We start from the raw sequence: 12,095 nt of genomic DNA, 5'->3' as shown, positions 1-12,095 counted from the left end.
ATTTACTTATTGATTGATTGATTTGTCAACTGATTGATTGCACATCGGTTGCTCGTCACTCTTTGTGCACAGCTTTTCACCGATTCTATTGCATTTCTCTTGTCTGAATGCCTGCAAGAAAGTGAATCTCAAGGTGATATGGTGACACACAGAGGCAGTATGCAGTGAGACACTACACATTGCCTCTGTTTGCAATACAGCAAAAGTGGAGTGACTGGTGGATTGGTGTGAGAAGAACAACCTAAGCCTGAATGTGCAGAAGACAAAGGAAATCATTGTGGACTTCAGGAAGGTGCAGACAAGCTACCTCTCTGTGAATACATGGCTCCTCTGTAGAGAGTTAAGTGCACCAAGTTCCTGGGAGTTCATATCCTGGATGACCTCACCTGGTCCCTTAACATGACCTCCCTGAACAAGAAGGCACAGCAGCGCCTCCACTTCCTAAAGAGATTGAGGCAAGCAATCCCACATCTTAACTGTATTTTATAAAAGCACCACTGACAGCATCCTGACAAATTGCATCTCTATCCGGAAAGAGAGCAGTCCCTACCATTCATCAGGGGTGCTGTAAATGTAGAGCCCTTCGTATTATTAAGGATCCCACCCATCAATCCAACATCCTCTTTGACATTCTACCATCAGGCAGGAGACTACGATGCATAAAAGCAAGAATGGTCAGGATGAGGAACAGTTTCTTCACCCAGGTCATTGGGCTTCAGAACTCCCAGACATATCATATTTGAAGTCTCACTGGTTAATATATTCCGTACCTTACAATATTTAATATTGATGCACTGTGTGATCTATCCTTAGACTTTATACTTATCTTCATATGTTATCATGTATTATCTGTGTTATCTGTACTAGTGTGCTTTACATCCTGGTTCGAGGAAACATTGTCTTGTTTCTGTATACATTAACACGTACAAACAAGCTGGATGAACTCAGCAGGTTGGGCAGCATCCGTTGAAAGCAGCGTTTCGGGCCGAGACCCTTCGTCAGGACCATAGCATATGCAGTATACTTTGTGTTTTCTATATACATTATACAGTTATACATGTGTATTAGTTAAATGAGGATACCAGAAGTTTCTTCAGATACATAAAGTGTTAAAGAGAGGCAAGAGTAGATATTGGACCACTGGAAAATGACGATGGAGAGGAGGTAATGGGGGGGGGGGGGGGGCAAGAAAGTGGTGGATGAACTGAAAAAGTACTTTGCATCAGTCTTCACTATGGAAGACACTAGCAGTAGGGTGGAAGTTCCAGAGAGTCAGAAGTCAGAAGTGTGTAGTTACCACTACTAGGGAGAAGTTTGTTGGGATACTGCAAAGTCTGAATGTAGATAAGTCACCTGGATCAGATTGTGTACACCCAAGTGTTCTGAAAGAGGTGGCTGAAGAGATTGTGGAGACATTAGTAATGTTCTTTCGAGAATCACTAGGTTTTGTAATAGTTCCACCATTGTTGGTAGAATCTCAGATGGAGATAAGAGGGTTTACAGGAGAGAGATATGCCAACTAGTGGAGTGGTGTCGCAGCAACAACCTGGCGCTCAACGTCAGTAAGACGAAAGAGCTGATTGTGGACTCAGGAAGGTTAAGACAAAGGAACACATACCATTCCTCAAGGAGGGATCAGAAGTGGAGAGATTGAGCAGTTTCAAACTCCTGGGTGTTAAGATAGCTGAGGATCTAACCTGGTCCCAACATATCAATGCAATTGTAAAGACAAGATAGCAGCTCTTCTTCATTAGGAGTTTGAAGAGATTTGTTATGTCAACAAATACACTCAAAAACCTCTATAGATGTAGCATGGAGAGCAGTTTGCACACAACCTCACTTTTTAAAATATATATTATTTCTGTTTTTTGTATGATTTTTAATCTATTGAACATACATGTATTGTAATTGATTTACTTATTTATTTGTTATTAATTTATTTTTTCTTCAATATTATGTATTGCATTGAACTGTTGCTGATAAGTTAACAAATTTCATGACACGTCAGTGATAATAAACCTGATTCTGAGGTTGTAAACTTGAAAATGTCACTCCGCTCTTCAAGAAGAAAGGAAATTATAGACCAGTTAGACTGACCTCAGTGGTTGGAAGGATATTGGAATTGATTATTAAGAATGAATTCTCAGGGTACTTAGAGGCACATGATAAAATAGGCTGTAGTCAGCATGGTTTTCTCAAGGGGAATGGCTTGCCTGACAAAGCTGTTGGAATTCTTTGAAGAAGTAACAAGCAGGATAGACAAAGGACTTGGATTTTCAGGCTTTTGACAAGGTGCCATACATGAGGCTACTTAACAAATTAAGAGCCCATCATATTACAGGAAAGTTTCTAGCATGGTAAAGCAGTGGGTGATTGGCAGGAGGCAAAGAATTGGAATAAATTTCTGATTGGCTGTGGTGACCAGTGGTGTTCCACAGGGGTCTTCTTTTTATGATGATGGAATTGATGACTTTGTTGCAAAGTTTGCGGACAACACAAAAATAGGAAGATAGGTAGTTTTGAGAAATCATAGAGACTACAGAGGACTTAGACAGATTCGGAGAATGGACAAAGAAATGGCAGATGGAATACAGTGTCATGAAGTGTATAGCCATGAATTCGGTAGGAAAAATAACAGGGTAGACTATTTTCTAAATGGAGAGAAAAATCAAAAATCAATTCAAAATCTTGAGCAGGATTCCCTAAAGATTAATTTGCAGGTTGAGTCTGTGGTGAGGAAAGCAAATGCAATGTTGGCATTCATTTCAAGAGAACTAGAACATAAAAGCAAGGATGTGATGTTGAGACTTTATAAAGCACTGGTGAGGTCTCAACTGGAGTATTATTAACAGTTTTGAGCCCCTTACACTACAAAAGATGTGCTGACCCTGGAGAAAGTTCAGAGGATGTTCAAGAAACTAATTCTATGGACAGGACAGCTTGTCATATGAAGAGTGTTTGGTGGTTTTGGGCCTGTATTTGATAGAATTCTGAAGAATGTGGGGTTACCTCATTGAAACCTATCGAATGTTGAAAGGCTTTGATAGAGTGGATGTGGAGATTCTGGGACCAAAGGATACAGCCTCAGAATAGAGGGGCATCCTTTTGGAACAGAGATAAGGAGGAATTTCTTCAGTCAGACAGTGGTGAATCTTGGAATTCAATGCACTAGTGACTGTGGAGCCTAGTCTTTATGTACATTTAAAGCAAAAGTCGATAGATTCTTGAATAGTCAGGGCACAAAGGGTTACAGAGAGAAGGCAGGAGATTGGGATCAGCCATGATGAAATGGCACAACAGACTCGATGGACCAAAAGGCCTAATTCTGCTCCTATACCTTACATACTCTGATAAAAAATTTCCTTTGAACTTTGAAATCCAGTCACACCAAGGGTCCTTGCTCCAAGATGGTTCTGGGCAGAAACTTCTGTGGAGTCATGGCTCAGATCTAGTGTTTCTTTTGGTTTGTGGAGATGGTTTTGGGGACAGAGAAGGGAGTTAGGGGTCAGGTTAGGGTTTAGACATGAGATGCATTTTACTGTATGTTTCAATGTATACATGATAAATAAACTTGAATCTTGAATCCTTTCTGCCTGTGCATTTAGAGTGTGTTGTTCTAGATTTCCAGCATCAGCAGAATATCTTATAAGTTATGAAGAGCTGCTTGAAAAAATATATTGAAGCCAGAATGCAGTTACTAAGCAAGATACCCACCTTGACCTGGAGACGATTGATATCATTGGTGTGACTGATCTCCTGCGACTTCAGCTGCACCATCAGAGCAAACACCTTCTCTCTCCAACGTGTTACCATTGAAGCTTTCCTCCTATTGTCCCCGCTCTGGACATCCAATGTAGGCTGGAAACACAAGGAAGAAGAAATCGCAATAACCACTTGCTTTCTCTTCCCTTCTACAAAATTCAGACTTCAGAAGTGGATAGAGTGAGCAATTTCAAGTTCCAGGGTGTCAATATCCCCGAGGACCTAACCTGGTCTCAATATATCAATGCACCATAAAGGTGGCAAGACTGTGGCTGTACTTCATTGGGAGTTTGAGGAGATCTCATTTGTCATTGAAAACACTGAAAGCAAACTTCTACAGTTGCATCATGGAGCACATTCCAACTGGCTGCACCACTATCTGGTATGTGGGGGAGGGAGAGGGTTGCTGCACAGGATTGAAGTAAGCTGCAGAGAGTTGTAAAGTTAGTCAGCTCCATCACGGGCACTAGCCTCTTTAGTATCCAGGATATCTTCAAGGAGTGAAGTCAGCATCTATTATTAACGACCCCCATTAGCCAGGACATGTCCTCTTCTCAATGCTACCATCAGGAAGGTGATACTGAAGCCTGAAGGCACAAGCTCAATGATTCAAGAACAGCTTCTTCCCGTCATCCGATTTCTGAATGGACATTAAACCCATGAACATTACCTCACTACTTTTTTATTCCCAGTTTTTTGTGCTATTTAACTATTTATTTATAGTTAAATAGGATCAACAGGTTCATGACAGACACTGGTGATACTAAACTTGATTCTAATTCTGACAAAGGTCCACGCTTCTTAGTGCCCCAGAATGTGTACCAAACTACTAGTGAACTGTCAGTACAATCCCCATCCTCAGCCTCCCACTCTGTTCCCATGAACCTCAAGGGAAAGTATTTCACCTCCTGGTTTCATGGACTCAAAATTTAATTCAACTATTTTACTTAATCAGTTCTGTATCTCACATAAATGTTGAAGTTGCATAAGACATTGGTGAGGCCTAATTTGAAATAGTGTGTGCAGAGTTCTATTCATCTACCTTCAGGAAATGTATCAATCAGATTGAAAGAGTATTGAGAAGATTTACATGGATGTTGCCAGGACTTGAGGACCTGAGTTATAAGGAAAGGTTGAATAGATTAGGACTTCATATTCCCCAAGTGAAGAAGAATGAGAGGAGATTTGATGGAATAGAGAGGGTTGGGTGGCAGGGTGGAGATAAATCTCTACAAGGAGGTGTACAGCTCTCCTTCCCTCTGCTAGTCTGCAGGTCAGCCTTGGGCAAGCTGCAGCACTTGCTTAGCCTCCCGATCAGGGTCACGTCAAGCCATGGGTCAGGTGGTGGATGGTCGTATGAGCAGCTGGTGCATATCACAAGTCCTGGTTATGTGACCACTGACACCAGGCAGACAATCTCTGAAGCGTAATGATAACGACTGGGGCCACCTGTCTTGTAAACAAACTGCCCAGAAGAAGGCAATGGCAAACCACATCTGTAGAAAAATTTGCCAAAAACAATCATGGTCGCAGACGATGATCGCCAATGCCATAAGACACGGCAATAAAAAGATGATGCTGAGAGATAGAGTAAATGCAAGCAGGCTATTTTCCACTGAGGTTGGGTGAGACTAGAACTAGAGGTTATAAGTTTGGGTTAATAGGTTACATTTTTAAGGGGGATTTTCAGAGGACCTCTCCACTCAGAGGGTGAAGCAAGTGTGAAACAAGCTGGCAAAAGAACTGGTGGATGTGGGTTCAACTGCAAAAGATGTTTGGACAGGCACATGATTCAGAGGCTTATGGTCCAAGTGGAGGTGTATGGGACAATGTAGAAAAATAAGTCTGCACAGACTAGATGGGCCTAAAAGCCTATTTCTGTGCTGTCGACTCTATTTTCAGCTTTTTTTTTTGTTCTGCTTTTCTGGCATTTCAGATTTCATTCATCCCACAATCATAAAGTCGTACAGCAAGGAAACAGCCCTTCGGCCATCCAACCAAAATTCCCATCTATGTAGGTCTCATCTGCTTACATCTCTCTAAACCTTTCTTATCACGTACCCATCTAAGTACCTTTTAAATGCTGTTAATGTACCTGCCTCGACCACTTCCTCTGGAAGTTTGTCCATATACAGATCACCAACTAGGTGAAAAATTTGGCACTTATGCCCCTATTAAATCTCTTCTCTCTCACCTTAAACCTACGCCTCAGTTTTGACTCCCCCAACCAATGTTGCCTCTAATTTGGAATGACAAGTGTGCGCAAAAATCTTCTGCTGTGCAATTTTATGCCCACGACAACATGTGCACACTAATAATTTCTTCAATAAAGACAGTATAAATAAGGAAATGTTTGTTTGATGATGAACTTCAATAAAAAAACATCACAAAAAAAAAATAAGCCTGTTCCAAAATCTGCAGACAAATCATCACAAGCTCTATGTTGTCAACACTATCTGCATGACAAACCGGAAAACAAAATGTGATTGTGTACAATCATGAAATATACTCAATATACTAACGAGGCAGAGGACGACAACTTTATGTGTGCAGTTTAAACTCCTTTGTGCACTGGTAGCAAAAGATGTGTAAGCACGCACACCTTAGAGGGAACATTGGCCCCAACTCTGCAAAAAGACTGCGTGCATTCAGCGTATTGATGCTCTCATGATACTGTACAGTACTGTGCTAAAGTCTTAGGCACCCTAGACTTTTTTTTAATGGTTTCAGATGGTATGGCCTCCACAGAGCCCTGATCTCAACAATAATGAGGCCATCTGGCTTTACCTGGAGAAACAGAAGCAAACGAAATAGCCGAAGTATGCAGAAGAACTGTGGTAAGTTCTCCAAGATGCTTGGACCAACGTACTAGCAAATTTCCTTATAAAGCAGCATGACAGCCTACATAAGAGAAATTAAAGGCAAAGGGTGCTCACACCAAGCATTGATTTGATGTAGTTTTTTACTGTTTGTTGCAATATAATCTATTTGACATTTGGAAACTTTTCATAGCTTTTGAAAATCTCTTGTTTTACAGATTTTTTACATGTGCCTAAGACTTTTGCACAGTACTGTACACTTCCATAAGTTCATCCCTCAATTCTTCTATGCAATGAATAAAGTCCTAGCCTGCTAACTATTCTCGAGAACTCAGTTGCTTGAGACCTGGCAGAAGCTTCAATTGGCATCTTTCCTAGAGCAAGGTGACCAAAACTGAACACAACAGTCCAAATGTGGCCTTCCCAATGTCTTCCTACATCTTCCACCAGACCTTCAACACATTCTGCCCTCCACAGGGTTTCCATCTGAAACGTCGGTCGTTTCCTTTCCTCCTTACAGATGCTGCTTGACCAGCTGAGTTTCTACTGAGGACAGTAGCTCCTCCTGCCCTTCAGTCTGTCCTAGTCTCCAACCTACCATGATCACCTTTACTGTCTCTCCACTCACTGTCCATCTCCTCTGCAACTTATACATGTTCCAATTCCTACATTTTCCCTTTTGACCAGATATATTAATGATAGTTTTTCTCCCCATAGATGCTGCCTGACCTGCTGAATATGCATACTTCCAGGTTATATTTGCTTTGGAATTAGCAGCTATCTGGCTCCAGTCAGAAAGACATGGACTCATTTCCAGAAAACGTCCTGTCCCACCTACCCCATCTCCTTGTCAGAGGGCATCATACATACATATGTGGGCTCTGGAAAGGGTCAACAGTAGGTTCAAAAGAATTATCTGAAGAATGAAAGGACCATAAGATATAGGAGCAGAGTTAGGCCATTTGGCACATTGAGTCTGTTCTGCCATTTCATCATGGCTGATCCAATTTTCCTCTCAGCCCCAATATCCCACCTTTTCCCCACATCCCTTCATTCCATGACCAATCAAGAATCTATCAACCATTGCCTTAAATATACATAAAGACTCGGTCTCCACAGCTGCTCGTGGTAAAGAATTCCATTTATTCACCACTTTCTTGCTAAAGAAATTCCCCCTCATCTCTGTACAAAAAGGATGCCCTTCAATTCCAAGGCTGTGTGCTCTTGTCTTAGACTCTACTACCATAGGAGACATCCTCTCCACATCCACTCAATCAAGGCCTGTCACCAATCAATAGGTTTCAATGAGGTCACTCCTCATTCTTCTGAATTCTAGTGAATACCCATCAAACGCTCTTCATGTAACAAGCCATTCAACCCTGGAATCATTTTCATGAACCTCCTTTGAACCCTCTACAGTCTCAACACGTTTTCTAAGATAAGGGGCCCAAAACTGCTTACAATACTCCAAGTGAGGCCTCGCCAGTGCTTTATAAAGTCTCAACATTATACCCTCACTTTTATATTCTTGTTCTCTTGAAATGAATACTAACATTGCATTTGCCTTCCTTATCACAGACTCAACCTGCAAATTAACCTTTAGGGAATCCTGCACAAGGACTCCCAAGTCCCTTCGCAACTCAGTTTTTTGCATTCTCTTTCCATTTAGAAAACAATTAACCCTTTCATTTCTTCTACCAAAATGTATGGCTTACACTTCCTGACACTGTATTCCATCTGCCATTTCTTTGCCCATTCTCCAAATCTGTCTAAGTCCTACTGTAGCCCCTCTACTTCCTCAAAACTACCTCCCCCTCCACCTATCTTCATACCTCTGCAAACTTTGTAACAAAGCCATCAATTCCATCATTCAAATCATTGATATATAATGTTAGAAGAATTGGTCCCAATGCAGACCCCTGTGGAACACAACTAGTCACTGACAGCCAGCCAGAAAAGGCTCCTTTTATTCCCACTCTTTGCCTCCTGCTAAGTAACCACTGCTTTGTCCATGCTAGAATCTTTCCAGTAATACTTAAGCAGCCTCAGGTGTGGTACCTTGACAAAGGCCTTCTGAAAATCCAAGCACACGACATCAACTGATTCTCCTTTCTCTATCCTGCTTGTCATTTCTTCAAAGAATTTCACAGATTTGTCAGGTAAGATTTTCCCTTGAGGAAACCATCCTGACTGTGGCCTATTTTATCATCTGCTTCCAGGTGCCCTGAAACCTCACCCTGATAATCGACTCAAACATTTTACCAACCACTGAGCTCAGACTAACTGGCCTACAGTTTCCTTTCTTCAGCCTCTCTCCATTCTTGAAGAGTGATATGATGTTTGCAGTTTTTCAGTCTTCTGGAACCATTCCAGAATCTAGAGATTCTTGATAATGCCCCCACAATCTCTTCAGCCACCTCTTTCAGAACTGGTTTTGTTGGCTTGGACTTGTCATGTCAGCCACGGTTATGTCAACTTTCATTTAGAATACTTCTTCCTCTTTAGGATATATATATCCTGTGCCTTCCGAATTGCATCCGGAAATTCTGGCTCTGCTGTCATCCCTGCCAGTGTTCTTATCCAATCAATTCTGGCCAACTCATCTCTCATGCCTCTGTAATTCTTTTACTCCACTGCAATACTGACACATCTGACTTTGCCTTCCTTTTCTCAAATTTCAGAATAAATTCTATTGTATTATGATCATTGACCCCGAAGGGTCTCTAATCAATTCTGGTTCACTGCACAATACCCAATCCAGAATAGCTGATCCCCTAGTGGGTTCGACCATGAGCTGCTCTTAAAAAGCCATCTTGTAAGCACTATAGAAACTCCCCTTTCTGGAATCCAGCACCAATCTGATTTTCCCAATATTCCTGCATATTGAAATCCCCCCATTACAATTGTAATAGTGCCATTCTGACATGTATGTTCTATTTCTTGTTATAATCTGTAGGCCAAATTCTTACCATTGTTTGGGGGTTTGTATACAACCCTCGTCAGGGACCTTTACCCTTACAGCTTCTTAGTTCTTTTCACAAAGATTCACCACCTTCCATCCCTATGCCACCTCTTTCTAATGATTTGATTTCATTTTTACCAGCAGAGCAACACCACCCCCTCTGCCTTCTTGTCTGTCCTTTTGACACAATGGATAGCTTTTATGCTTATAGCTCCCAGCTATAATCTTCTTTCAGCCATGATTCTGTGATGCCTACTACATCATACCTGCCAATCTGCATTGATGCTACAAATTCCGTATACCGTGTGCATTCAAATATAACATCTTCACCAATGTATGAGATGCATCTGATGTCTCTGGTGCTGTACTCGATGGAGTTCAGAACGATGGGGTGGGGGGGTGAGGAGTGAGAATATCATCTCTACCAGATACTGAAAGGTTTGGATAGAGTGAAAATGGAGACGATATTTCCATCAGTAGGAGAATATGGGATCTGAGGGAAGAGAGCAGAATAGAAATGTGAAGGAATTTCTTCAAGCAGATGGTGGTGAATCTGTGGAATTCATTACCACAGAGATCTGCAGAAGTTGACAGGCTGTTAATTGGTAAGGGGATGATTTATTTCATTTTACTCAGAGTTATATGTGGAGTAGGCCTTCAGGCCCTTCGAGCTGCACTGCCCTGAAACCTCCGACAACCCCGCTTTAACCCTAACCTAATCACAGGACAATTTACAATGACCAATTAACCTACCTGATACATCTTCGGACTGTGGGAGGAACCGGAGCACATGCGGAAAACCCACACATTCTACGGTGATGGCCTACAGAGACCCATACAGATGACACCGGAATTGAGCTCTGAACTCCGATGTCTAAGCTGTTATAGCGTCACACTAACCACTATGCTACAGTGGCGATTAAGGTTAATGGGGAGAGAGTGGGAGAACAGTTGATAAAAACTCAGCCATAATTGAATGGCAAAGACTCGGCAGGCTGAATAGCCTAATCGTGCTCCTATTTCTTTTAGTTGTTTGGCCCATTGAGCCCATGCCAGCTCACAAGGCAATCCCATTCCCCCACTGTTACCCCTATAACCCATCATCACATCCCATCAAACCCACCCACCTACACTCAGCTGCCGCTAAACCTACCAACCTGCATATCATTGGCATGGACAGAACCACAGCACCCATAGATGCTTGAAATCTGAAACTGAAATCTAAAGTGCCACATGTCAGACAGCACTGTTAGGAGGAGAGAGCGCTAATCCTTCCGAACCAATGAAAGCTCATCAGCCTGTAATATAAACACTCTGTACAGATGCTGACTGACTTGCTGAGTATTTCCAGCTTTCTCTCCCCTCACTTCAGCTCAGAGTGTTGCCGGGTACCTTCCCGCAGCGGTCGCTCTCCTGGATGGTGACAATGTCCATCAGTGACGTCAGGCGCACGTTGAGAAGCTCCGATGTGGCTCTTAGTGTCTCCCTCTCCTTCTCCAGATGCTGGCAAAACAAAAGGGCACAACAGTGACCAGTGGCGACACCTGATCCAATTCAAGGAAAAACGTGTATCAAGGACTGGCAGCAGAGTGACCAGAGTGATCAACAAAGACCATTAGTGTCTGTACTTGAGAACACAGAACGACAGCACAGAAAAGGCCCTTTGGCCTATGATGGTGTGTCAACCTTTTAACATATTCCAAGGTCAATAAAATCCTTCCCTCCCACATAGTCCTCCATTTCTCTTACATCCATGTGCCTATCCAAGAGTCTCTTAAATGTCCATAAGATACAGAAGCAGAAGTAGGCCATTCGGCCCATTGAGTCTACTTCACCATTCAACCATGGCTGATCCAATTCTTCCAGTCATCCCCACTCCCCTGCTTTCACCCCATATCCTTTGATGCCCTGGATAATCAAGAACCTATACATCTCTGCCTTAAATGCACCCAATAACTTGGTCTCCACAGCTGCTCGTGGCAACAAATTCCACAGATTTACCACCCTCCGACTAAAGTAATTTCTCCACATTTCTGTTCTAAATGGACGTCTTTCAATCCTGAAGTCGTGCCCTCTTGTCCTAGACTCTCCTACTATGGGAAATAACTTGGCCATATCTAATCTGTTCAGGCCTTTTAACATTCGGAATGTTTCTATGAGATCCCCTTTCATTCTCCTGAACTCCAAGGAATACAACCCAAGAGCTGCCAGACGTTCCTCAAATGGTAACCCTTTCATTCCTGGAATAATTCTTATGAATCTTCTCTGAAACCTCTCCAATGTCAGAATATCCTTTCTACAATAAGGAACCCAAAACTGCACACAATATTCCAAGTGTGGTTTCACGAGTGCCTTATCGAGTCTCAACATCACACCCTGGCTCTTATATTCTATATCTCTAGAAATGAATGCCAACATTGCATTCGTCTTCTGCATCAGAGACTCAACCTGGAGGTTAATTTTTAGAGCATCCTGCACAAGGACTCCCAAGTCCCTTTGCATCTCTGCATTTTGAATTCTCTCTCCATCTAAAAATAGTCTGCCTGTTTATT

At 42.2% G+C, this 12,095-nt stretch overlaps 1 protein-coding gene across 3 annotated transcripts in view; it reads right to left on the bottom strand.

The window, feature by feature from the left end:
• cchcr1 (coiled-coil alpha-helical rod protein 1) overlaps positions 1 to 12,095 on the bottom strand; it is a 46,537-nt gene that overhangs the window by 20,347 nt on the left and 14,095 nt on the right. For all 3 annotated transcript variants that reach the window (XM_059970984.1, XM_059970982.1, XM_059970983.1), the window contains exons 6-7: positions 10,936 to 11,046; positions 3,715 to 3,858 (exon numbers count right to left, since the gene is read on the bottom strand). In XM_059970984.1, the coding sequence (XP_059826967.1) occupies positions 3,715 to 3,858; positions 10,936 to 11,046 (255 nt within the window). The remainder of the gene's footprint in view (positions 1 to 3,714; positions 3,859 to 10,935; positions 11,047 to 12,095) is intronic.

Source organism: Hypanus sabinus, chromosome 5 (genome assembly GCF_030144855.1).
Source record: "Hypanus sabinus isolate sHypSab1 chromosome 5, sHypSab1.hap1, whole genome shotgun sequence".
Taxonomy (NCBI): Eukaryota; Metazoa; Chordata; class Chondrichthyes; order Myliobatiformes; family Dasyatidae; genus Hypanus; species Hypanus sabinus.
Note: the sequence above shows the minus strand (reverse complement) of the source record. Positions and strands in the feature narration are given on the sequence as shown.